Source organism: Salmo salar, chromosome 04, assembly GCF_965601325.2.
Source record: "Salmo salar chromosome 04, fSalSal1, whole genome shotgun sequence".
In the NCBI taxonomy this organism is placed as follows: domain Eukaryota; kingdom Metazoa; phylum Chordata; class Actinopteri; order Salmoniformes; family Salmonidae; genus Salmo; species Salmo salar.
This window is the reverse complement of record NC_138294.1, coordinates 17,996,413-18,023,927: the sequence shown is the minus strand read 5'-3', so window position 1 is coordinate 18,023,927 and position 27,515 is coordinate 17,996,413. Positions and strand designations below refer to the sequence as shown.

Sequence of the window (27,515 nt, the reverse complement as noted above, 5' to 3'; positions counted from 1 at the left end):
GTGGGGAAGAAACGAGGGAGCGAAAAAGTGTAATTAGCGAAAGGGTTTCATGTGAGCAGCTCTTTGATTTATAATTCAGTAGCGCAGCGCTCCTGCTAACCCAAGGCTAATGCTCTACTGAATTAGCTAGACCTGCGTGCGACTGGGAGAGGAGAGGGGCCAGCCAACCCAACATGGTGGGTAATTTGTGCTCTGTTTAAGGTGGGTTTAAAGAGGGCGAGAGACGTGAGGTCCATACCTGGCCCTGTCTCTCTCAACCATCCACCTGGCGGGCATCAGGCATCAGATCACAGGAAGAGGGGGAACATAGTAGAGAAGGGTCAGCGAGGTCTGAAAGATGGGAAGAAAGAAGGGTCTCTCTCTCTCTCTCTGATATCTAGCCAGATGAAAGGGATGAAGGGATAGGTTAGTAGGGACTGAGAGACCCCCCATCCCCCAAACTACAGGAAGGAAGAGGACCTCATATGAGGACTTCATAGGAGGACTGTAGTGACAACACCAATAGTTATTGTAATCTACTGCACACGCAGTAGGCGCTTTATGTGACCTTTCATCTGACACTCTGCGTCTGTGTCATAAGAAAAAGTCGGACCAAGACAAGACCAAAAATATGTAGTGTAGCTACTCCATTTAGAATAGTAGACATACAGAATCGTTTCTAATCAGATAGCTGCTTTGATGATGCTGCAGTGCTCTCTGTTCTCTGCTATAGTAGCCTGGTTTCTACTCGACACACAGTTAGGCTTTTTCCTCCAGTCAGTCTCCCCCTGGGTTCAATGATTCCCCCCTGATCATCTTCTTCTCTGACGCACTTATAAAGCTAATGTGCTGACTTTAGGTTTTCAACCCGCCGTGATCCCCCACAATCCCCTCTGTTCCCTCTGTTCCCCCATTCACATTCCCGAGCGAGGATCCGCTGCCGCGGCGCCGCCTTTGATCGCATGCAGGCAGTCCCCGGTTAACGGTTTAAAACGTCTCAATTCCTTGACGATGTTGGGCCTCGGCAGTTCAGTTAAAGAGTGTTTCCCCATCACCATGCCCCTGTCCAAATTCACAGCTCTTAAACGAGGAGGAACCCCTTTCTCCCAGTTTCCCATCACCAGCACTGCTTTCAAGTTTCAAGTTCCCCTCGATAGTGTGCCGTAGATGTAAGCCCTAGATTTTGTCTCGCCCATCTTTGTCAAGCCCGTTTGCCAAATACTCAAAAGGGCCAATAAGCTAGGTCTTCATTGTTGCTCTCCAAGTAATCCTCAGCTCTGACTCTCTCTCAGAAATCAATGCAAAGGTTGAGAGGAGGTTAACTTGAAATTATTCACTCATTGGGGTTGGAAAGTGGTAAAATTTAAGGGATCACCCTTTTTTTGTTAGTATGGGCATTGGTCTACATGATGCAATTAACTGCCCACATCTTTCAACATGGTACATTTGGTAACAACATTGTGTCAATATGTGACCTGTTTCAAGAAGCTAGGTGTATGTCGCATGTCACTACTTCACAGGAGAGTCATTTGAACATATACACTACCGGTAAAATGTTTTAGAACACCTACTCATTCAAGGGTTTTTCTTTATTTTTACTATTTTCTACATTGTAGAATAATAGTGAAGACATCAACACTATGAAATAACAGCTATGGAATCATGTAGTAACCAAAAAAGTGTTAAACAAATCAAAATATATTTTATATTTGTTTTTCTGCAAATAGCCACCCTTTGCCTTGATGACAGCTTTGCACACTCTTGGCATTCTCTCAACCAGCTTCACCTGGAATGCTTTTCCAACTGTCTTGAAGGAGTTCCCACATATGCTGTTTTTCCTTCACTTTGTGGTCCGACTCATCCCAAACCATCTCAATTTGGTTGAGCTTGGAGGATTGTGGAGGCCAGGTCATCTGATGCAGCACTCCATCACTCCCCTTCTTGGTAAATAAGCCCTTACACAGCCTGGAGGTCTGTTGGGTCATTGTCCTGTTGATAAACAAACCAGATGGGGTGGCGTATCGCTGCAGAATGCTGTGGTAGCCATGCTGGTTAAGTGTGCCTTGAATTCTAAATAAATCACAGACAGTGTCACCAGCAAAGCACCTCCACACCATGAGACCTCCTCCTCCATGCTTTATGGTGGGAAATACACATGCAGAGATCCGCGTCTCACAAAGACACGGAGGTTGGAACCAAAAATCAAAAATTTGGACTCCAGACCAAAGGACAAATTTCCACCGGTCTAATGTCTATTGCTCGTGTTTCTTGGCCCAAGCAAGTCTCTTCTTCTTATTGGTGTCCTTTAGTAGTGGTTTCTTTGCAGCAATTCGACCAGGAAGGCTTGATTCACACAATCTGCTCTGAACAGTTGATGTTGAGATGTGTCCGTTACTTGAACTCTGTGAAGCATTTATTTGGGCTGCAATTTCTGAGGCTGGTAACTCTAATGAACTTATCCTCTGCAGCAGCGGTCTTCCATTCCTGTGACGGTCCTCATGAGAGACAGTTTCATCATAGCACTTGATGGTTTTTGCGACTGCATTTGAAGAAACTTTTAAAGTTCTCAACATTTTCTGTATTGACTGACCTTCATGTCTTAAAGTAATGATGGACTGTCGTTTCTCTTTGCTTATTTGAGCTGTTCTTGCCATAATATATACTTGGTCTTTTTCCAAATAGGGCTATCTTCTGAATACCCCCCTACCTTGTCACAACACAACTGATTGGCTCAAACACATTAAGAAGGAAAGAAATTCCACAAATTAACTTTTAAGAAGGCACACCTGTTAATTGAAATGCATTCCAGGTGACTACCTTATGAAGCTGGTTGAGAGAATGCCAAGAGTGTGCGAAGCTGTCATCAAGGCAAAGGGTGGCTATTTGAACAATTTCAAATATAAAATATATTTTGATTTGTTTAACACTTCTTTGGTTACTACATAATTCCATATGTGTTATTTCATAGTTTTAATGTCTTCAGTATTATTCCACAATGTAGAAAATAATCAAAATCAAGAAAAACACTTGAGTAGGTGTTCTAAAACTTTTGACTGGTAGTGTACATAAAAAACTATTTTTATCAAAATGTGTTTTTTGATAGAAATGCCTTCTGGAACATGTGAACTTTCATGTGCAAGCTGTACAAACAAAACGGAAATGACACAGGACGTCTTACTTACTTAAAGGTGTTCATCCATATATACGGGTAAGAGTCAAGCTACATTTTCAGATGTTATACGTTTCTAATTTTGTCAGAAAGTCGTTTTCATTGCAAGTTAAAGTGTACTGTTAGCTAGCTATCGAATGTTAGCTTGTTGGCTTGCTAGCTAACGATACGTGTATGATCTGTGTAATAATTGTATTTGTATCTCAGAAATGTATTTGCATTGCTAGTTATAGCCTAATGTTAGCTAGCTAGCTAACACTGAACCTCATTAGTTAGCTTTAGCTACCTGCAGATTCATACCACAGCATTTCATGCATGGTGGCTAGCTATGACAATCCGTTTGTATTACTAGTAGTACTATATGGGTTGGGATTATGGTTCATAGCTAGCTAGCTACATGTCTGAACAAAAGGCTCCACTTCTCCAGATGATTATATGACCCTTCAAGTTGTGTGTGTCTGGATGTGATTACGGCCATCTAATGTATTTCACGAACATGTGTACTTGACAATAGTGACCCATCCACTTAGCTAGATGTGGCTGGGGTTGGTTATAGCATTTCTTTCATATGGCCCATGAATTTAGACAAGTGTGTCTGGGTAAGCATCATCTAATAATTATCAAATATTTATACAATATTTTTATCCAGACACTTTCTATTTTTGATATTGCTACTATGCAAGTAACCATTTCACTGTACTGTTTACACCTTCCGTATTCTATGCATGTGACAAATACACTTTGATTTCATTTGATATAGTGTGTGTTTACCAGATACGGTAATGTGAAGAACAACATGACCTACACCAAAGACAGATTAGGATATAGGCCAAGGACTATATAAAGTTACCTGGAGTTTTTCATTATCGTAGGCTACTACTGTCACCACTTTTAGTCTTGGGTTGTTTACTACACTACCTTACTCACTCTGTTTAGCACATGGCCTCACATGTGACTCCTTATAGAGATGGGTGGAGCTAAGGCTTAAGAGGGTGTGAACAATGCTGAATAGGTGTAGACAAAGAAGAGCTCTCCAGTAGGTGTACCAAAACATTCAAGGGACATTTTCTGTGGTTACAAGCTTATCAACATTCAATGCAGAATGACTTTCCCATTGTTCCTCAACTTCAGTGTATGATATATAATTGTGTAGCTCTGAATCTCTATATTTATCAAATGTAAAAAAAATAATAATAATTGCAACATAAGACTGAATAGAGATGGTCGGTCAGATATATCCTTAAACATGTGCAAACCTACTCCATACACCACTGGGGGAAAAGTTCAGTAGTTGACCTGTTGTCCTAAACTCTTATTCTTCATGACAGAGGTGCTGCTATCTAAATGTATCCTGGTCCATCTATCATGGTTTAACTACTCTTCCACAGAGATGTGGCCATAGAGGTCTGCTGTGTGTGTGTGTGTGTGTGTGTTATGTTTCTGGGTAAAAAAGTAGGCTAGCTCTGGGACGGCGAGGGAACTGCCAGCCACCTTGGCTAATGTCAACCTGATCGAGGCTCAACCCAGTGGGGTGGGATGTTCCACTATAACCCTCGGCACCGGGTCTAGCACCATAATTAATATGTTGTTGTATCAAAGTTGAAGCGTTTGCCTCCGAAATGTCCCGTGCACCGCTCCCCTTATTGAAGACCTGACCTCCAAGCAGCTGAAGGTTGCTCCGGAACTTGGCTCGCCCCTGAGCGAAAACATCTGCTCCCCTCGCAGGGTGGACCAGCGCGGCGGACCCTGAGTCTCAGCTGGCTCCTCTAGCCCAGCAAGAGAGCCCTTCTCCTGTCCTCGCTCGCTGACCCCGGCATTTATAACCCCGCCAGCAGCCCCACACATGCCCCCTAGACCCGAGCCCCCGGCCCTGCTCTGGCCCGTTCCATCACCTTACTCCTCCTCTGCCCACGCCCCCGCCCGCGTGTCAGTGTGGTCACTCCACCACTGAGAGGACTGATCCTGTCTTGTCATCCCCCCATCGCAGCCTGTCGAGAGTAGAGGATGGAGGGATGGAAGAAGGGAGGGAGGAGGAGGAGGCATCTGTGGCGCTCCCACTAACTGGCGACTGTTGGAACGCTGACAGAAGCATCTGTCATCCCCTGCCTTCACACACTCACCTGCTGTCCGAGGGCCTGACTCTCTCATTCCCTCTCTCTTGCTTTCTCCTCCCTCTCTCGTCCCTCCCTCCCTCCCTCGTCCCTCCCTCTCTCTCTCTTTCTCGCTGCAGAGCTGATAGGAAGCTCTCCTACGCCTCCTCCAGAAAAACTCTGCCATCTCTTGTTCTTGTTTAATCTGGGAAAGGTACATTCATTTTTGGACTTGGGGGTAAAAAACATAAATGCCGTCACTATCCATTTACAAACTAATTCTACTTCAGATTAGTCTCCACCAGCTATCCAGTGTTTGAACAATAGCCATTTTGCATTACTGCTAAGACATGACCTGTGCCTCTCGGTACCAAATATTGTTTAAGACATGTAATTAAATCCATTCTTTTGGACGACATCTCACCTATAGTATTAATTAAAAACACTATTAAAAATACCTACTGAATCATATGAAGTTTGTTTGGTTCTTTTACTTACATACTAGGTCATTTAATAGAGTTCCATAGTTCATCACCGGGTTGAGTAATACTTCATAAACCCAAAATATGCCCCCTGAACATGGCTGTGGTGTTAATGAAGATACTGACCTGCCTGGCGATTACTTTATCATTCACCAACGGCACCCCTGCCCACCCCCCAACGAGCTGAAGAGTTGCCAGCAGCGGCGAGGGGAAGGATGCCAATCCACGGGCACGACTGACACACACACACACACACACACACACACACACACACACACACACACACTCAAGGACACCATCGTTCACTGAACTCTGGCAAGGTGCCCTTCAGAAGAAGCCACACAGTCCTGGAGTACCCTAAACCCAACACATTAAACCCTACAGACACAGTCCTGGAGTACCCTAAACACTACACACTAAACCCTACACACACAGGCCTGGAGTACCCTACACACTACATACACAGGCATGGAGTACCCTAAACCCTACACACTCAGTCCTGGAATGCCTTAAACCCTACACACGTCTGGTGTACCCTAAACCCCACACACAGGCCTGGAGTACCCTACACACTACATACACAGGCCTGGAGTACCCTAAACCTTGCACACCTCGTCCTAAAATATGCCAAAACCTGAACACACATACAGAGAATAGTTAAATTCATAATTTTAAGGGTATGTTATTATGTTAAGGGTATGTTAGAATCACCTTTATTCACCAAGTAAATGTACATACACTCTGAATGTCACTAGGTGATGTGGAGCATCAGCAGTGAGAATAGCAGGACATCATGGGGCTCCAGAGAGAAAGAGGCATGGAACGTGGTGCCAACACCTCATCTGCCAGGGTGAAGGGTAGATAGACACGCTACCACCGTCCATCCCTCCCTCCCTCTCTCCATCTATCCATCCCCCCTCCTTCCTTCCTTCCCTACCTACCTCCATCCCCACTAGGCCTGGTGTCTGAACCCCACTGAGCTGGCTCAGGTCCAACACCAAGGTCTCTCACCCTACAGGCTGGGCAGGGGTCCTCCTCCTCCTGGTTGCTCCTCTGTGCTATTCCTGGGGCCTGCCCGACCTGCTTTGCTCCTCTCTCTCCTCCCCAATCCCCCTCTCTGGGGTGACATGCCTGTCCTTCACATTCATCAGTATCTCCTTTACTCCTATTGTCTTACTCACTCACTCACACACACACACACACACACACACACACACAGTTCTGTTCTGTGTTTGGTGGTCACACACACCTAGGTCACCTTCATTCAGTCCTTCCTGATGTGTTCATTCAACAGTAGAAAGGTTCAAGTAGTCGTGACGGTTCTGGTGGTGTCAGAGGAAGCAGTCGCAGGCCTAGGATTACTGATGGGATGTCATTGCTGTTGTCAATGCACAGAGATTCACCTTTCTAGACGAGACCTCTGATAATTCCAACTCGGTGATGTAGTGGAAGATAAACTCAAACTAAAACCTTTTTAATTGTGTGAATAGGGTCTATATACCCTTTTTACCACTACATCCCTATACTACAACATACACATAACCAAACATATATGTTCCTCAATGAATGAGACATTCAGAAGATGCAAAAGAGAATGTAACTAAATACTATAATACAATGAAAGAGAAGTGAGGGAACAATACTCAGTTCCTGTAGTGGTATGTTAGTAGGGCTAAGTACAGATCTTCACCACTGGAGGGCAATGAATAGCAAGCAGTAAGGAATGTGATTTCCTGAACTGGTGCAAGACTAGAATACTCCACTACATGTCAGCATTCTGTAAGATATGAAGACAGCTATAATGACCACGTTGACATCCAAAGTAGCCAACAATTTCAATAAAAAGTTATTTCACGCAGGAGTCAGGCAAACGCTTTACCAAATGCTCTTACCTGCAAATGAGTGATATGTATTAGTATGTGATAACATAGTCCAATTTTGGGGTGTTAGACAAACTCATATTTCAGTTTGATGCAAGTTGAGGAAGTTGGAAAGTATAGTTCCTCAAGTCAACTGCAATAGCTGCCAAAATGATCAGATGCGGACTTGGTCAACCATAATAACAACCATAATAACAGAATGCAGCATCAGTACCAAGGAAATGTACTTGTGCAGTTCTCCTAAACTTGCATCTTATAGGAGGGGTGTACCTCATCCACTTGAATTGTCTTGTATTGATTACATCTACAAATACAACTGTGTGCACACCAGAAGCACAAATAACGTCACTTCAATTACTTTCTTCACATAAAAAGACCACGATACACATTGCAAAGATTATAATTTTTGTTTTTAGGATTTTAGCTCACCCTATTTTAGAGCTATTATGGTAAAATCCATTACCGTGTTGCGCGGGACCAGGAAAACTTGTGTAGGCTGCTTAGCTAGCTACGAATATAGTACTACTTTGGTAAGCATTTTACATTTTCTTCTAGTAAACACGATTCAGAATGTTTGTGAATATGATACTAACATACACAAAATAGTATTCCTTTCTTAACGGTATGAATTAGTTCGTTTTGAACTGAGGTCAAAGCTAAAAAGACAGTCCGCATGTTCATGTTGTCACCAGAAAATACTAGAACGTCGCGAAAAGGAAACATTGTATCTAAACGCTAGGTAGCTACATTTTGACAAGCATGAAAAAGTATCTACATGTAAACATATATAATACCCTGTTCATGGGTTGCGGGAGAATCGGCATTTTGAATGAAACTGGATTCGTCCACGTTTCTGTTTGTGTGCACGAGCCGATGGGCTAATGCATGGGGGCAAGGGTTAGTGCCCTTGCTACATACATACCCACACTGTTATGCACGAATCATGCATGTCTTCCGAGTCAGACACTTTGTAGAATGGATCCACATCTGAAACTCAATTCAGGTGTGCAATAGGTAGGTGCATGGTCCTGTAAACATTTTCCCAATTGGCTTTTTCGTAGGACTTGATGCATTTCGTCTAGCTGCTCTTTCTGTGTATGTAGGCTAAAGTTGCATTCTGTTCGCACTGTGTAGATGATCTGTGTATTATTATGTCAAATCAAAACACATCAAATTTGATTGGTCACATGTGTCAACAGAGTGCAGTACGTCGAAAGAAGAATGGCTCGGGATTACAAACCTGGTGACCTGATCTTTGCGAAGATGAAGGGCTACCCTCACTGGCCTGCCAGGGTAAGCCAAAACACAATCACACAAGACAAGTTACTTCCATTTACCATAACGACGTATGTAGAGCGGGGCGAGATCGACAGAAATCCATATCGTGATAAATTGCCTGAAATGATGTAATAACGATACATTTATAATAACAATGTGCACCACATTAAAAAAAAAAAGTATTATCCTTTTAAACTACTGCTACTAGTTTGCTGATTGTAGCCATCAATTGTCCCGTTAACAATCACTCATATTAGCACAATTATTTCATTTCAAACTTCATATTTCTCTGCGATAAGTGATGGGTATGGTCTGTCGATTATTTTTGGTTTATCATCCCAGCTCTAACGTATAGTCATTTTTGTCTAATTTCATGGTATTATAGAGTTGTTACTTCCATTCTAAACTTATTTTGAACACTTAAAGCACTTGTTACACAGATAATTTGTCACATAGGACATTTATTAAAGATGGGTGTTTTGAATTGTCTGCCAATTACATGACATGCGCATACTAGGCTAATCAATTCACTGCTCTTTCCCTTTCTACCAGATTAATGACTACTCTGATGGAGCTGTGAAGCCGGCCAACATGAAGTTTCCCATCTTTTTCTTTGGTACCCATGAAACGTAAGAAGTTAGCTACAGTAGTTCCCTTTGTCTCACCCATACACTATACTACAATACTCTACACCCTCTATCTGAACAATACACCAGTACTTGATATTGGCATTGTGTACAATATACAAATATCAGTTTGAGCACCAGAAAAGCATCTAAGCATTGACTTTCCTCCTCTATTGCAGTGCATTCCTCGGCCCCAAAGATATATATCCCTACCTGCCCAATAAAGAGAAGTATGCCAAGCCTAACAAGAGAAAGGGCTTCAACGAAGGCCTGTGGGAGGTTGAGAACAACCCAAAGGTGGAGCTGAATGGAGAGACGGTTTGTTTTATCTCCTCTCTTTAGTCATGTTGCCCTGGTTCGTGTTCATTAGGGCACACAACGGAAGACGTTATGCAACAGAAAATTAATCTGAGCGTTCAGCCTGGCCTCAGAGCCATATGAAAAGTACTTTACGTATTTCTAAGCACCTCTAAGACGTACTGTATGATGCCTATTAATGGTCTAGTTAATAGGCATCATACAGACAGAAACAAAAGCGGGGAGGATGGGGGGCCTAATCCGCGACCGTCTAGGTTGCACGTTGAGAGTCGGGTCAGGGACAACTGTAGCATTTTAGCTAGCCCATCAAATCTAATTTTATTTGTCACGTACACAGTTTACAGCAGGTATAAACGGTGCAATGAAATACTTATGTGCTAGCTCCCCCAACAATCAGTACATTAATCAATTTACTTCCATTTGGTGCCTAATGAACATGACCCTGGAGTTCTCTATGTAGGTGGGGTTGCCCTAATGGTTAAAGGGGCAGTCTACTATTGCTACATCAGTTTTTGGACTGTTAAATTAATGATATATAGCCATTGATTCTTGAAGAATATAACTTATAAATGCCTCATGAGCTTAGTTTAAATGTCATACCCTATCAGAACCCAGAATATAAGCTTATTTAACTCAATTGTTTTAAAAAAAAATTTAAACAAAGTCAATGTAAACAAACACTGTATAGCTTCAAAATATGTGGTTAAATCTATCATTTGGATATCATGGATGGTCAGTCGTTGCATCCATAGCTCTGCCTATGAATGCGAGAGCGGGAATATTCTATTTCTCAAGGCCCATCCCTCAGCTGTTTACCAAAACAAGTGACCCCTTTTTGTTATTGTTTCAAATGTGGATTTCCCCTTTAAGGTTGGGTTGTGGGGTTAAAGTAGTCTGTTCCTAGGTCGGTGATTTAGGAATGTTTAAAAAAAAAAAAAAAACATTTTGGGTAACATGTTTGGTTTTCTTTGATTAGCAAATGATGCTGTCGGATAACGTAACGGAGAAGGACTCTGACAGTAACCCGGAAGGGGACGAGGAGGGAGATTATGAGAAGAGGAAGAAACCCAAAGTAAGCTAACCATTCTACCATCTACCTTAATTCATTGGTCATTATTTTTATATGGACTTTACTGTGTTATTCACGTGAACACCATAGAATACTGACTAACCTCACTTTCTTGACTAGCACCATGCCTACGTAACATTAAATGATGTGCGCTCTTGTACCAATGTGTCTGTCTGCTGTTGATGTTGTCTCCTATTGCCAATGGTACCGTGCGTTGTGTCGTAATACCCCAGGAGGCAAATCATGAATTGGTAAATGTTATTTGTGGGGTATATTACTAGTACTTGACCAGAGTTGTTTGTCCAAGCTGAATCCCAATTACGTATGAAATTGTCTGGGAGCGAAGGACTGAAGTCAAGGGAGAGACGGGGCCCAACTTCTCTCTCTGTCTAGCTGTCAATTGGCCCCACTAAATAACTAACCTCCCATACCCTGGGCCCTGTGTGTTTGGTATGGTTACCCAGGTGTCGGGGGCTGAGAGTGAGGCTGGACAGGAGGAGGATGGGGGCATGCAGGTCTCTGAACAGGGACAGCCCCAGGGCCAGGATGTACGTACTGTTGCATGATGGGATAGGTGACCCTCCCACCCCACTTAGGGAAAGCATGTGGCACCTGGTGACTTTGATTTTATAGGTTGTGTTTTTTTGTTCCTATTGCTAGGCAACTGTGTTACCATTGGCTTGCACGACTACTATTGCAAAGCCATAAGGTGTTGATTTGGTGCCGTACCCTACCTCTGTTTCTTAGCTAGCCTGGTTTTTCTGTTGGTAACAACAGTATTTTGAGTGTTTTACAACTGTACCACTGAACTACAGAGAGGATAGGGGTATGCAGGGTTATTTCACTGTAGTGAATGGTGAGAGGGCAGGGCAAAGAGAGAGAAGTTTTCATTACCTGTCTTTAATATACCATGGATAGTGGTGTGATTGTGTCCTTAAAATAACCACTGTCATTCATTTTGAACAAACCTGGGCTCTCACTATGGGGGATCACGCAAATATTGTGTTTAGTGAGAGTATGTAGTCATTCACCATAACAATGTAAATAAATGTTTTTGTGAATTAGATGTGGTATGTTAAATGTAATTTGCATGACCTCAATGCATGTTCCCTCCCTTTCCTTCCCACCTCCTAAAGGTTTGATGTACTAGACTGTTTTACTGATTCAGGCATCGAGGCCTGATTGTTGATCAGTGGCACGTGTTGTTCCCTCACTCCTTGTGGTGTTTTTATCAAGCTTTTAATTGGTGGGCTGAACTACAGCAATTCTTATCAGTTAAAGTAACGTATTTGTTTTATTTTTGCATGGCATTCTATGTCGCTATGGAGAAAGGTAAGTTGCTCTCTTGCGCCAATGACCGATCCTTCATTTGATAGGAACTGTTCTGGGACTTGGGAACTAGACTCTTGCCTGCTGACTTGGTAGGTGTAATACCACAGTAATCCACTAGATGTGGCTGAAACACAACTTCCCCTTATTTTATGGCAAGGACAGTTGGGAGGGAATTATTACAATGCAGATGTAGTCAAATATATTGGCACCCTTGCATGGTTTATATTGGCACCTTTGTATGATATACTATTTATTCTAAAATAAGTTAAAATTGAAAAAGATGTTGGTGTTTACACGTGTATTTGTTTGATTTACAACTGTACTTGACAAAAAATGAATACATTAAGATTTCTAACTTAAAAGTAAAATAATGGCTTGGATTAAATTGATCAAATTCATTTGTTAGGAGCCAATGATTCTTGTTTACTGTGTAATTTCTCACCTGTGCTAAGTTTCAAATAGCAATTGAAAAGAAAAGCAGAACATTCTATTCCACTGCACTGCATTGTGAAGTGCTAATCTATTTGACTGCATCTGTATGTGTGTTTTTTTCTAGGACCCCACACCAAAGGAATCTACAGACACTCCCAAACCCAAGAGAAGAAGGAAGAAAAAGGTATCCCATATCCTCATTTATAAACTGGGTGGTTCGAGCCCTGAATGCTGATTGGCTGACAGCCGTGGTATATCAGACTGTATACCACGGGTATGACAAAATATTACATTTTTACTGCTCTAATTATGTTGGTAACCAGTTTATAATAGCAATAAGACACCTCTGGGTTTTGTGGTATATGGCCAATATACCACAGCTAAGGGCTGTATCCAGGCACTCTGTTGCGTCATGGATAAGAACAACCCATAGCCGTGGTATATTGATCATATACCACACCCCCTCGGGCCTTATTGCTTAAGTATAACATTAATTCACCTAATCTAGACATAATACAACTTGTCAATCACTTTGAAACTAAACTCGGTGTCTTGTGTCTCTTGTCAGAGTGATGTAGAGGCCGACTCCGAGAAAGAGGACGCTGCCAACAGTCCCACATCCAGCCCTCAAGGTACAGTTCCTGTCAATGCAACCCTCTACCTTTCCCACTGTTGCAGGTGTTGGGTGCGTGTGTGCAAGACAGCAGACCTACCCCAGGCACTCTTGTTTTGTCAAAGGGTAAAACAACAACAAAAGTAATGGAAAACAGCTTGCATAGCGCTCCTCTGTATTGGGACAGTGGTGTCCCCCTCATTATGCTAACTGATGACAACTCCTAACTACAAACTCTATGACCTGTGTGTGTGTCCAGGTGGAGAGGGCCCCACTCCTAAGCGGCGAGGCAGGAAGACCAAAGCTGAGAAGATGCTCTTACTCCAGCAGCAGGACCCCCAGGGCTCAGGCAGTGACATGTACAGTTGCATTATGTGGTTATGGTTCATCTGTCTGTCTTACCTGCTGTTATCTCCTGTAGAGGCCTCTTCAGCAGGCTTCTCCTTGTCCGACTCCTGCTTCTTATCATCAGGACTGGAGTCACCATTAGTCTCATCTAGAGCAAGAGACATAGAGACAGATAAACACACAAATACATACAATAAGAGGAAATGTGCATTTACAAGAACAATAAATGTGAATTTTAAGAATTTCAGGTCTATGTATCTAATATAATCTCTATATGAGACCCATCTGCTGATTTTTAAAGGATCCACTAGTAATCCATCATTAACGGACTGTTAAATTGTCAGAAAAACAACAGCGGCTCAGCTCAACACTACTGTAGCTACCATTGAGCAACATTGCTTTGACATTCCTGGGTAAAATAACTCCTAAAAGACGTTTCTCTCCATTCAGGGACACTGCTGAGTCGGAGAGAAAGAGAAAGAGGACGCCGGAAGACAAGTCCAAGAGAGGAGAGGAGGAGAAGAGGCTGGACGGGAGGAGAAAGAAGGAAGACAACAAAGGGAGAGAGTTGGAGGGGAAGAAGGACCCTGATGCTAAACGGAGGAGACAGACCAAAGAGGAGAGCTCCTCTGACTCGGAGGACCAGGAGGTGGGTGTTCCACAACCAGACAGGGGAAGTGTCCCAAATGGAACCCTAATCCCTATGTGGTGCACTACTATTGACCAGGGCCCATAGGGAGTAGTGCACTAAACAGGTAATAGGGTGCCATTTGGGACTTGAAGAGGGTGAACAACCAATCACCACACCAACAGGGATTGGCTAAATTCATCACACCTGGTTTGCATTCCAAATGGCACCCTATTCCCTATGTGCCCTAAATGGGGATTAGGGTGCTGGTGCTCTGGTCAAAAGTAGTGAACTAGTTATTCTAATTTAGTTACTGTTTCCACTATAACAGAGTGTGCCCTAAATAGCCTAGTAGAGCAGACAGTTACACAGTGAAACCATGTCATGACAAACGGTGCCAGCAAAGCATGTCTACATGTATGTACATCCAATCAGCATCTCTTTCTCCACCCCGTTAACCAATGTAACCATTAGAAGAGCAAGGGGGCTGCGGGAGACCGCAAGCGGCAGCAGCCCACTCCGACCGAGACAGGGGACAAAGACGATCGTCAACGACGCAAACAAGACGAGCAGAAAGAGTAAGGCAACCATCTGTCTATCCATCCGTCTTATCGATCTTATCTATCTCCCAACATTTACCTTTCTATTTAGTACCCCACGGGGGCTCCGCATTCCCCCACGGGGGATATACATTCCCCCACGGGGGCTCCACATCACCCCACACGGGGGCTCCACATCACCCCACACGGGGGCTCCACATCACCCCACACGGGGACTATACATTTTCAATGGCTAGTGATTTAATTTTTTACTGCTCCATCTAAAAATGGCTCCCTACGTGACAGTCGGGTGTGTAGAATGCCATGTGTCAGAGGTCACTGTGACAAGATGGCAGGGTCAGGGTTTTTGTCGAATGGCAGCCGCAGCGGGAGGACAGGGGAGTGACAGAATTGGATGTCAGAGGTGAGGGTCATTCTATGTGCACAGGTCACAAGGGCCCTGCCCGGCTGGCGCTGGGCAGAGTGTCCATTAAAAACACTCCGTAGGGGTCTGGATGGGGCGGGAATTGGGTTCCCTGTTCTGTACATCCATCTCAAATGATCTCCAGTTGATATGTTGATGATGGAATTTCCAGTGGTGCCACTCTTAAAACAACTGGCAGTTTGGGTGTGTGTGTGTGTGTGTGTGTGTGTGTGTGTGTGTGTGTGTGTGTGTGTGTGTGTGGGGGGGGGGGACATATGAGGTTTTTGGTAAGTCAACTTCAAATTGAAATGGACAGATGACCTGAGTTGATTTGGTGCGTTAAATGTCTTCTGTGTTTCAGGCAAAACAAAGACAATGGAAACAAAGTGGATGAAAGGAAAGGAGACAAGAAGAAAGGTGACAGTGTGTTGGTGTTTTCTCATGGACATTATGAAGATCATTGCTACTTGTCCTCTGTCGAGATAGCTCAACTCTGGCTTTCATGAACGAGTCATGACCGATGTCGGTTTTTGTTTCCTTCATCGCAGAGATATCCACAGAATCGAGGCTGCAGAGGTTGCACGGAGAAATCAAAATATCCCTCAAGATTGACAACCCAGTAAGTTGCCCTAAAAGACTGCCCTAAACCTAGACCCTGCCTTCTACAGAGCCCTTACCCAAGAGACAATCACTTATTTACTTCACCAGGGTCATTTTACACACTCACTTTATGCAGAAGCAGAAGCTTTCAAATCACTGTAGGTTTTAGTTGGGAGACAGTTTAATGGATCCTCCTAGCCTTGCCATTGTAAGCTGAAGGGTGTTTTTGGTTTTGTTTGACATTTGTGGCTGTCACACTTTGACTGACGCCAGAGTCTACCTGTGATGGATTCAGGTCTTCAGAGCAGACAAGTTCATTGAGTAAAGCATCAGGTTTCTGTCTGGGTTTACATGAGGCTGAAAGAAAAATAAGCTGCTCTTTTTGGTTAGACCGAGGGTGAAATTATTATGCAATGGTATTTCAAGTTGAGAGTTTTGTGTGTCCGTCTATTGCAACGGATGGCTCTGCTGCTACTCTTAACCTTCAACCCCACCCCTTCCCAAACCACACCATATATATGGGAGGGGAAACATCTAATCCCATTTTGTATTGGTCACATGCACCGAACAGTGAAATGCTTACGAGCCCATTCCCAACACTGCAGAGTTAAAAAGTAAGACCAATATTTGCAAAATAAAATGGTAACACAATAAAAAGAAATAACGAGGCTATATACAAGGAGTACCAGTGTGGACAAGGGGAACACTAGTTGTCATTGAGTTCACTTGACCTCTTGGCACCTTCCTGACTGTTACCAGATGTCTTTCTGGGTGACATATAATATGCCATTTAGCAGATGCTTTTGTCCTGAGTGACTTAGTTATGTGCATACATAGACCATTATTTTCAGTCAACACACGTTCTCAAATGGGCAAAACGGCTACATTGGTGGCACAACCAGCAGTTATATTGGTGACACAACCAGCAGTTATATTGGTGGCACAACCAGCAGTTATATTGGTGACACAACCAGCAGCTTTATTGGTGACACAACCAGCAGTTATATTGGTGGCACAACCAGCAGTTATATTGGTGGCACAACCAGCAGTTATATTGGTGACACAACCAGCAGCTTTATTGGTGGCACAACCAGCAGCTATATTGGTGGCACAACCAGCAGCTTTATTGGTGGCACAACCAGCAGCTTTATTGGTGGCACAACCAGCAGCTATATTGGTGGCACAACCAGCAGCTTTATTGGTGGCACAACCAGCAGCTATATTGGTGGCACAACCAGCAGCTTTATTGGTGGCACAACCAGCAGCTTTATTGGTGGCACAACCAGCAGCTTTATTGGTGGCACAACCAGCAGCTTTATTGGTGGCACAACCAGCAGCTTTATTGGTGGCACAACCAGCAGCTTTATTGGTGGCACAACCAGCAGCTATATTGGTGACAATACCAGCAGCTATATTGGTGGCACAACCAGCAGCTTTATTGGTGGCACAACCAGCAGCTTTATTGGTGGCACAACCAGCAGCTTTATTGGTGGCACAACCAGCAGCTATATTGGTGGCACAACCAGCAGCTTTATTGGTGGCACAACCAGCAGCTTTATTGGTGGCACAACCAGCAGCTATATTGGTGACACAACCAGCAGCTTTATTGGTGGCACAACCAGCAGCTATATTGGTGGCACAACCAGCAGCTATATTGGTGGCACAACCAGCAGCTATATTGGTGACACAACCAGCAGCTTTATTGGTGGCACAACCAGCAGCTATATTGGTGGCACAACCAGCAGCTATATTGGTGGCACAACCAGCAGCTATATTGGTGGCACAACCAGCAGCTTTATTGGTGGCACAACCAGCAGCTTTATTGGTGGCACAACCAGCAGCTTTATTGGTGGCACAACCAGCAGCTTTATTGGTGGCACAACCAGCAGCTTTATTGGTGGCACAACCAGCAGCTTTATTGGTGGCACAACCAGCAGCTTTATTGGTGACAATACCAGCAGCTATATTGGTGGCACAACCAGCAGCTTTATTGGTGGCACAACCAGCAGCTTTATTGGTGGCACAACCAGCAGCTTTATTGGTGGCACAACCAGCAGCTTTATTGGTGGCACAACCAGCAGCTTTATTGGTGGCACAACCAGCAGCTTTATTGGTGGCACAACCAGAAGCTATATTGGTTACACAACCAGCAGCTTTATTGGTGGCACAACCAGCAGCTTTATTGGTGGCACAACCAGCAGCTTTATTGGTGGCACAACCAGCAGCTATATTGGTGACAATACCAGCAGCTTTATTGGTGACACAACCAGCAGCTATATTGGTGGCAATACCAGCAGCTTTATTGGTGACAATACCAGCAGCTTTATTGGTGACACAACCAGCAGCTATATTGGTGGCAATACCAGCAGCTTTATTGGTGACAATACCAGCAGCTTTATTGGTGACACAACCAGCAGCTATATTGGTGACACAACCAGCAGCTTTATTGGTGGCACAACCAGCAGCTTTATTGGTGGCACAACCAGCAGCTATATTGGTGACACAACCAGCAGCTTTATTGGTGGCACAACCAGCAGCTATATTGGTGACACAACCAGCAGCTATATTGGTGGCACAACCAGCAGTTATATTGGTGACACAACCAGCAGTTATATTGGTGACACAACCAGCAGCTTTATTGGTGGCACAACCAGCAGCTTTATTGGTGGCACAACCAGCAGCTATATTGGTGACACAACCAGCAGCTTTATTGGTGGCACAACCAGCAGCTATATTGGTGACACAACCAGCAGCTATATTGGTGGCACAACCAGCAGTTATATTGGTGACACAACCAGCAGCTTTATTGGTGGCACAACCAGCAGCTATATTGCTGGCACAACCAGCAGCTTTATTGGTGGCACAACCAGCAGCTTTATTGGTGGCACAACCAGCAGCTATATTGGTGGCACAACCAGCAGCTTTATTGGTGGCACAACCAGCAGCTTTATTGGTGGCACAACCAGCAGCTTTATTGGTGGCACAACCAGCAGCTTTATTGGTGGCACAACCAGCAGCTTTATTGGTGGCACAACCAGCAGCTTTATTGGTGGCACAACCAGCAGCTTTATTGGTGACAATACCAGCAGCTATATTGGTGGCACAACCAGCAGCTATATTGGTGGCACAACCAGCAGCTTTATTGGTGGCACAACCAGCAGCTTTATTGGTGGCACAACCAGCAGCTTTATTGGTGGCACAACCAGCAGCTTTATTGGTGGCACAACCAGCAGCTTTATTGGTGGCACAACCAGCAGCTTTATTGGTGGCACAACCAGCAGCTATATTGGTGACAATACCAGCAGCTTTATTGGTGACACAACCAGCAGCTATATTGGTGGCAATACCAGCAGCTTTATTGGTGACAATACCAGCAGCTATATTGGTGACAATACCAGCAGCTATATTGGTGGCAATACCAGCAGCTATATTGGTGGCAATACCAGCAGCTATATTGGTGGCAATACCAGCAGCTTTATTGGTGACACAACCAGCAGCTATATTGGTGACACAACCAGCAGCTATATTGGTGGCAATACCAGCAGCTATATTGGTGACAATACCAGCAAGGGTTATGGCCAATTTCGGTTAACTTTCTGAATTGAAATGGAATTGACCCCAGCCTTGCACAATACTGTTATTATTTTTTAGGGGGGTAAGACCTTTTGTATTTTTGTTTAATAGGCTGTTACTCACCTGGTTGAAGAAGATAAATAGTTTGTTCTCTGCGTGTCTGTCTCTTGTCTCGTGTGTGTGTGTGTGTGTGTGTGTGTGTGTGTGTGTGTGTAGGATGTGAAGAAGTGTCTGGTGGCTTTGGATGAGCTGGGCATGCTGCAGGTCACCACCCAGCACCTGCAGAAACACTCAGAGCTCATTGCAACACTCAAAAAGGTAACGTCTCTGTCAGAGCTGCCCCCCTACACACACACACACACACTCTGTTCTCAATGCCTTTTGTTTCACCATAAACCAAGTGACCAATCATTATGCTAGTCTCTCCACACAGCTGCTGTGTCCTGAGTTAATGTTGAAGTGTGTTTGTCACTAAGTGTCCCAGAATTAATGTGCTGACCCTGACTGTTGGGGTTAAGGGTAGAGCTTCCCCTACATAGACTCACACCTGCTGCCACTTGGCCCTCTCATTCTGCTTAGGTCATCACATTATAAGAGTACATAAGAACATCTGCTAATTGTATGCAACTGTGGGTGCATGTTTGTACGTTCGTGCATACTTTATACCCCATGTACATGCTGCTCTTTGCTGCCAGATCTGGAGATGTAATAAGTGAAATGCTTTTGATATTCTAATAATAATATATGTCCTTTAGCAGACTCTTTTATCCAAAGCAACTTACTCATTTGTGCATACATTTTACTTATGGTTGGTCCCGGGAATCAAACCTACTATCCTGGCGTTGCAAGCGCTATGCTCTACCAACTGATCTACAGAGGACCAGCTATATCTCCTGTATTTACTGTCTGCTCTCCATGGGTGGGCAGATCCGAAGGTTCAAGGCCAGCCAGGACATCATGGACAAGTCCACCATGCTGTACAACAAGTTTAAGAGCATGTTCCTGCTGGGGGAGGGGGACCAGCTGCTCAGCCAGGTGCTCAACAAGTCCATAGCAGAGCAGAAGCAGCAGGAGGAGGCCAGGAAGGGAGCCCAGAGGAAGGCTGAGAGGGCCAGGGAGAACAACACAGGTACTGTGAGGAGAGAGGGACTGGGGCTCTGTTCCTATATCCACACTGGTAAACTGCACACTAGTCAACTTAGTAAAGCCAAGAGTGGTGCTTTGAAGAAGGCTGAGCGAGAACAGGGAGAACAACACACCAATGGGAGTGTGGGAGTGGGACTGGGGTCTTTTGGAGTGGCAGATAAGTGATGAATGTAAGGGAGGTGGTTTGGTGACACACTACTGACTGTATGTCTGGACCTAGAGCTAAACCCAAGGCTTTAGCTCAGTGGGCTAATGCAATTTGGAGTCACGTGGTTGATACCTGATCACTCACAATAGCTGGGTTTAGAAGTTGTCCAAAAGCACTGGTCTCAGATCAGATTAGCCTACAGAATCCTTCAGAAAGAGGAAGAAATATTCCCCAGTATCTGTGGTCAGGGTCAACGCTCTACATATTCCTCCTTGGGAATCTGATAGAAATCCTAGATGTGATGAGCGCCAACTCATCACACATTACAGATTCAGAAGGATGTGTGTCTTCCTCAGTGTTCTGCCGTGCTCATTGTGTGGCCTGTGACATCCTGTGAATTTCTGTCCAAAAGACTCATTGTTTGGGAGAAACTCTTCACCAGCCAGTATAGAGAAAGGCCAGACCGACTCTGAGACTTAACAGATCTGTGCCCTTTTGTTTAGAATGTTATTTAGTAATTACATTTTTTACATAAACAATTACTGTGGGAACATATTGTGATGAAAGGCAAACACTCACTTAGTATAGGTAGTTACGTATCTGCTCTTGGCTCAATGCCAACCTGTGATATGCAAAAATCAGATTTGTGTGTGCATAAGTCAGGCAGTGATAACATTAGGAGAATTTAGCTCAAATTCTAGTTATGCCCACATATCGTATTATGATTTGACACTGTATTTAATCAGTTATGGTGGGCCGGATCCAGACTGGAAATACACGCAACTTTTGCATAAATCGTCATGTTGTCAATGGGAGATTCATTGGAATGAAAATTGGCGTTAACATTGTGCATTCATCCCTGTATGAAAAGAGTGTTGTCTACTGATCATATAGGCTTTGGTGTTCTGGTCACGTCATTGGCCACCCTTTATGACCGGTTAGGCCACGCGCGTAGACTAAAGCCTTGTTCACACTGCAGGCCTTGATGCACAAATCTGTTATGTTTTTTAAATTGATTTTGAATTCTGACTGTCCAAATGGCATTTTTCTGACTTGGCTACGCTAGTTGTCATAGTAACGGCGGGTGGTGTTCGTGACGTGCTTCCTATCACTCCAGAAGAGTAACAAGCTAAGGTGACAATGCCTGCCATGGACATTTCCCAGTTGCTTTCAATGTTAAAAATCCGTTTTTGAGCTAGGGTTGTGGAGGTCATGAAATCTGGTCAGCAGGTTATTGTCATGCAAAGACTGCCGGTTTCACGCTAATTGACCGTTAATTAACAAACACCTTTAGCATCTCCATGCCTCCTCACATACAAGCCGCTGAGTCGCCCCTTTTGGAACAGCTACGTTTAAAAAAAGTCTAAATCAATTTAATGTACACCATCGCAATAAATCCATTTATTTTAGTCAGGTCTAAAGAAACATGATATGAGGAAATGTATTTCAGAAGAACAGCCAGGTGCTCAACAAGTCCATAGCAGAGCAGAAGCAGCAGGAGGAGGCCAGGAAGGGAGCCCAGAGGAAGGCTGAGAGGGCCAGGGAGAACAACAAAATGGATTTGAGTCATCATATGAGTTGGCCAGGCTACTGTAGGCCTGTGTTATCTGGCTATGCTCCATGCCATGGGCTTGTTCATTTAGCTGATAATATAGAAGTCCCATCGCATTATTTTATGTTATATTCTTCTTACTATAAAATCATAGAACTGAATTTAGCTGCATAAAATAGAAAGGATATTTTTCCCATTACGGAGCGAGTGCGCATATGAAGTATGTATATTGAGCATAAAAGTGACCATTTAAAACAGGTCCTATACACTAGATTTAGAGTTATTTGGGAACTTTAGTTGTGAATGATACAAACATTAGAATATCTTAGAAATCAGAACGTGGGGCTGCAGGGCTGCATGATGCGACTATAGGCTATTGATGATTTGAAAAAGTATTTTTAAAAAGCGTGCGCTCTGTTACTTGCCTCAGGCTGCACAGCTGTTCTCTCATCAAGTGATCATATGTTCACCCATCAGAATATTCTCAATTTAATCTGGTCTTTACTAATATGTAACATTTGTTTAGATTTAGAATGGTCCATTATCAAATTGGCAGGGGAAAAAGATTACGTCTGTCTGCCCTGGAATAGCGAATGGAGGCTGCGCTTTCCCACCAGCCCGTTTTGTAAGCTGCTTTCCCACCAGCCCGTTTTGGAGGCTGCGCTTTCCCACCAGCCCGTTTTGTAAGCTGCTTTCCCACCAGCCCGTTTTGTAAGCTGCTTTCCCACCAGCCCGTTTTGTAAGCTACTTTCCCACCAGCCCGTTTTGGAGGCTGCGCTTTCCCACCAGCCCGTTTTGGAGGCTGCGCTTTCCCACCAGCCCGTTTTTTTAAGCTACTTTCCCACCAGCCCGTTTTGTAAGCTGCTTTCCCACCAGCCCGTTTTGTAAGCTGCTTTCCCACCAGCCCGTTTTGTAAGCTACTTTCCCACCAGCCCGTTTTGGAGGCTGCGCTTTCCCACCAGCCCGTTTTGGAGGCTGCGCTTTCCCACCAGCCCGTTTTGGAGGCTGCGCTTTCCCACCAGCCCGTTTTGGAGGCTGCGCTTTCCCACCAGCCCGTTTTTTTAAGCTGCTTTCCCACCAGCCCGTTTTGTAAGCTGCTTTCCCACCAGCCCGTTTTGTAAGCTGCTTTCCCACCAGCCCGTTTTGTAAGCTACTTTCCCACCAGCCCGTTTTGGAGGCTGCGCTTTCCCACCAGCCCGTTTTCTAAGCTACTTTCCCACCAGCCCGTTTTATAAGCTGCTTTCCCACCAGCCCGTTTTGGAGGCTGCGCTTTCCCACCAGCCCGTTTTGTAAGCTACTTTCCCACCAGCCCGTTTTGTAAGCTGCTTTCCCACCAGCCCGTTTTGTAAGCTGCTTTCCCACCAGCCCGTTTTGGAGGCTGCGCTTTCCCACCAGCCCGTTTTGTAAGCTGCTTTCCCACCAGCCCGTTTTGTAAGCTACTTTCCCACCAGCCCGTTTTGGAGGCTGCGCTTTCCCACCAGCCCGTTTTGTAAGCTACTTTCCCCCCAGCCCGTTTTGTAAGCTACTTTCCCCCCAGCCCGTTTTGTAAGCTACTTTCCCCCCAGCCCGTTTTGTAAGCTACTTTCCCCCCAGCCCGTTTTGTAAGCTACTTTCCCCCCAGCCCCTTTTGTAAGCTACTTTCCCACCAGCCCCTTTTGTAAGCTACTTTCCCACCAGCCCCTTTTGTAAGCTACTTTCCCACCAGCCCGTTTTGTAAGCTACTTTCCCACCAGCCCGTTTTGTAAGCTACTTGGGGTTTATAGCCAGCATGTGCTTTAATATGAGCAGCTGAGAAATAAATCTAAGAATACTTATTTCATTCCAAGCATGTCACCCAATTAATTATGAACATTCCCTATTACTAGGCTATTCAAAATGAAATACAAATTCACTAATTGCAGGCTAACTGTGAGCTGCACAATGAACCAACAGCATGGCCTAGGGCTGTACGTTCTCTCCCAGACTCATGGTATACATTTTGGAGCGTAGCATAAGGTAACCAGTCCATCCAGTATGCATAATAATACAGTCCACACTAAAAAGCAATTACTAGAATTTGTATAGGCTAGACCAATTATGTACCAAATACACCTTCAAATCAGTTTTGTTTTTCTAGCATGTGTAATATACAGTAGGCTTATGTATTTTATAACATCTTAATTTCATTTTCTTTTTGGGGGGGGTCTGGGCTCATAAGCCTATGCATCAGCTCCTATATGCTTATGGGAGTTTTGAATGAATCATCACCTTAGAAAGAGCTGTCCAACCATGTTTTACACTGTTCAAATGAATCATCACCTTAGAAAGAGCTGTCCAACCATGTTTTACACTGTTCAAATGAATCATCACCTTAGAAAGAGCTGTCCAACCATGTTTTACACTGTTCAAATGAATCATCACCTTAGAAAGAGCTGTCCAACCATGTTTTACACTGTTCAAATGAATCCTCACCGTGTGGTGAGTTTTAAAAGTAAGATAGGCCTACTGTTTTGATTAGTGGTTGATGTGATTTTCAATTGTATTTGCATTGACATCAGAGTGGTTAGAGCGACAATAGAGCCCTGAGTAGCAGGCCATTAGGACCAGATGGTAGTTAGCAAGTTGGGTACTACCAAGCATGTCCAGAGTGCATAAAAGGAGGTTACCATGAATGGTTACGTGAAATGTTACTGCAGTCATGACTCATGACTGCTGGTGTGGCGGTAATATGAGTGACCCCTAGTAAAAACACCCTTTTTAAATGATCCAACTTTGAAAAGGAGTCCTTTTTGACTAGCCACAGCAGTCAACTAGCTAGCTGTTTAGCTCTCTAGCACGTTCACTAATTTGTTTGTAAACAATTAACAAAATAGTTAGCTACCACGTGTTCTTGTCAAGAGTATCAGCAAGCAACAAGATATGCCTAATAACAGTCTAAAAAACCACTTGAGAGGAAATAAATCAGATTTGACTGTTCACATGGCCAGGGAACAGATTTGAATCTGATTTCAAACCACATACCAAGGTGGATTCATGTGATTTTTGGTTGTTCAGACTGCAGGAAAAATAACAGATTCTAATCAGGTATGCAAAAGCCTCACCACCATAGAATTCAATTCCTGTGATCCTATAACTTTTCAGACTATGACCGGTCTGTAGGCATTATGCCCTTTTTTTATGATGGCCTCCGTAAGTATTAACATGATCGGGAGGGTTGTGTTCTAGTCGGGACCACATCCGTACCACTTAGCCATACCTCAGACAAGTGTCTCTATGAAACAGGCATTTACAATGGATGGAAAATCAGATTAGTCTCCGCCTGGCCCAGATATAGGCATAAGCGTATCACATGTCATCCCCCTCCTAACTCCTCCAGGAGATTTCAGAGTTGGGCTTGTAAAAGGAGAGCTGGAAGAATGTGTGTCTGGGCAAGAGGATGGTTGTTTGTTTGGATTATTAATGCAGGCTGAAAGTGTGTGTGTCTGCGTGTGCGTCTGTTCCTGACGTGTGTGTGTGTGTGTGTGTGTGTGACGCTTGCTCTAGATAACAATATGAATGGTGACTCCAGTCCTGATGATAAGAAGCAGGAGTCGGACAAGGAGAAGCCTGCTGAAGAGGCCTCTACAGGAGATAACAGCAGGTAAGACAGACAGACCGACAGGGGCCAATAGGTTCTGAGTGTTTGGAGGTCTGTGTTTGCTCAGACTTAACCAATCCCTGCATGTGCATAAGCCGTTGGTGAATGTCCTCCATCTCACTCTGTTCACTGTATCTCTTTTGGGTCTGAGTAGGTTTCATGAACAAGAAGTCCTAAACCAAATACATTTTCAAAGTATCCGTATTTTGTCAATTTGCTAGTTACATCCCCATTTGTGTTTAACTTCTATAAACGTTCTTAACAGCGCTGTGCTAGTTGCCGTCCCATTTTCTAATCCCTTTACCGGCAGTGTAGTGAAGGCCCAAGAGGAATCCACCTGATGAAGAAACATCTGACTGACTAAACTGAAGGGGATGTTGGTGCTGCTGACCTGATCCTGAGTCCTGACTGATCTGTTCTGATCCCACCTGGACACACTAGTCCAAACACCACCAATAAGAGGTTAACTCCTGTTGCTTTGACATCATGTCCCTCAAGTAGTACAAAATCCAGGCTCTTTTCTGGTCTGAACACGTCTTAAACCCTACAGAGCAGTGTCTTCCAAAGTCCTATTTTAGATTTAATTATTTTTTATTTTTGATGATTAACGCATCCACTATGGCTGTTTTTAAACTGATGGTAGTAAAAAGTGGTTCCACAAGGAAAATATGTTTAGTACTTGCATATATAACTATCCCTGACCTCACTTTGTTTGAACTATTCTGCTACGTGGTGACATATTGACAGTATCATGTTTGAGAAGGTCATGGCAAAAATGGAGTGGGTCAAGGAAGCTTTATAGTCTGTTTTAAAATCACTTAATGTTTGACATCACAAGATCTTTCAGTTCAACTCAATTCTCGAAGATACATTAAATATACAGTAGTTACTGGTTACTTTGTATTACTTGTTGTTTAGTAAAATGTACTTAATACTGACCAATATTACTCTGGGTAGGTGCACATTTTTATGTTCTTGCACAGAAAGGAAATACTACTCGTGTGCCAAAGTTTTTTTTCCACTCGCACACCCAAGTTTAAATGTCTGTGTTGTTTAAGTCCTCCAATTTGCTGACATTTATGTAAATAAGAGTATTTTTGTGCCTGTCTGAAAGCCTGTTTTGCCTCCTTTGTAATAAAGCATTGGTTCAATAACCTTTTGTCAGTAACTACATAAATTGATATTATTTTGTTTATTGAAACAAATGAGTAATTATTCATTTTTAGATGGTCAAATATATTGGCACCCTTGCATGATTCACTTTCTTCAAAAAATACATTTAAATGAAAAACTTGTTTACACTTCACAGGACCAAATTAATACTTAAGTCAAATGGCCTAGACTAGCTTATTCAAAATTCATTAATTTGGAGGCAATGAGTCTCATTAAGTCATTTCTCACCAGTAGTACGTTGCAGGTGCCTACAGGGTAAGAGGAAACAGAATATTCTGCTCTACTGCAAAGTACAAGTGGTGCCAATATAATTGACATCATCTGTACCCATTCAAATAAATTGCTTCTATCAACGGTACTGTAGTGTCAAGTCGACGGTTATCCTTTCACAGGTCACATAGAAAACTATTGCCTAACATCTTTTCTCAGATTTGATCTTTCCGGTCTAAAATGGCCATCATTAGCTTAACAGATCGGTTAAGATTATTCCATTGAAGTGT

At 43.7% G+C, this 27,515-nt stretch overlaps 1 protein-coding gene across 3 annotated transcripts; it reads left to right on the top strand.

Moving 5' to 3' along the window:
• The first annotated feature begins 7,978 nt into the window (after positions 1 to 7,978).
• On the top strand, positions 7,979 to 26,996 carry psip1 (PC4 and SFRS1 interacting protein 1). Of its 3 annotated transcripts, none has more exons than XM_045716217.2 (17): positions 7,979 to 8,130; positions 8,800 to 8,893; positions 9,431 to 9,507; positions 9,684 to 9,822; positions 10,799 to 10,894; positions 11,356 to 11,439; positions 12,780 to 12,839; positions 13,224 to 13,287; positions 13,528 to 13,627; positions 14,067 to 14,265; positions 14,719 to 14,822; positions 15,569 to 15,624; positions 15,756 to 15,826; positions 19,597 to 19,698; positions 20,308 to 20,509; positions 25,749 to 25,845; positions 26,153 to 26,996. In XM_045716217.2, exons 2-17 carry the CDS (start codon positions 8,822 to 8,824, stop codon positions 26,181 to 26,183), a joined length of 1,554 nt encoding a protein of 517 aa, XP_045572173.1. In that variant the 5' UTR covers positions 7,979 to 8,130; positions 8,800 to 8,821; the 3' UTR covers positions 26,184 to 26,996.
• Positions 26,997 to 27,515: the final 519 nt, after the last annotated feature.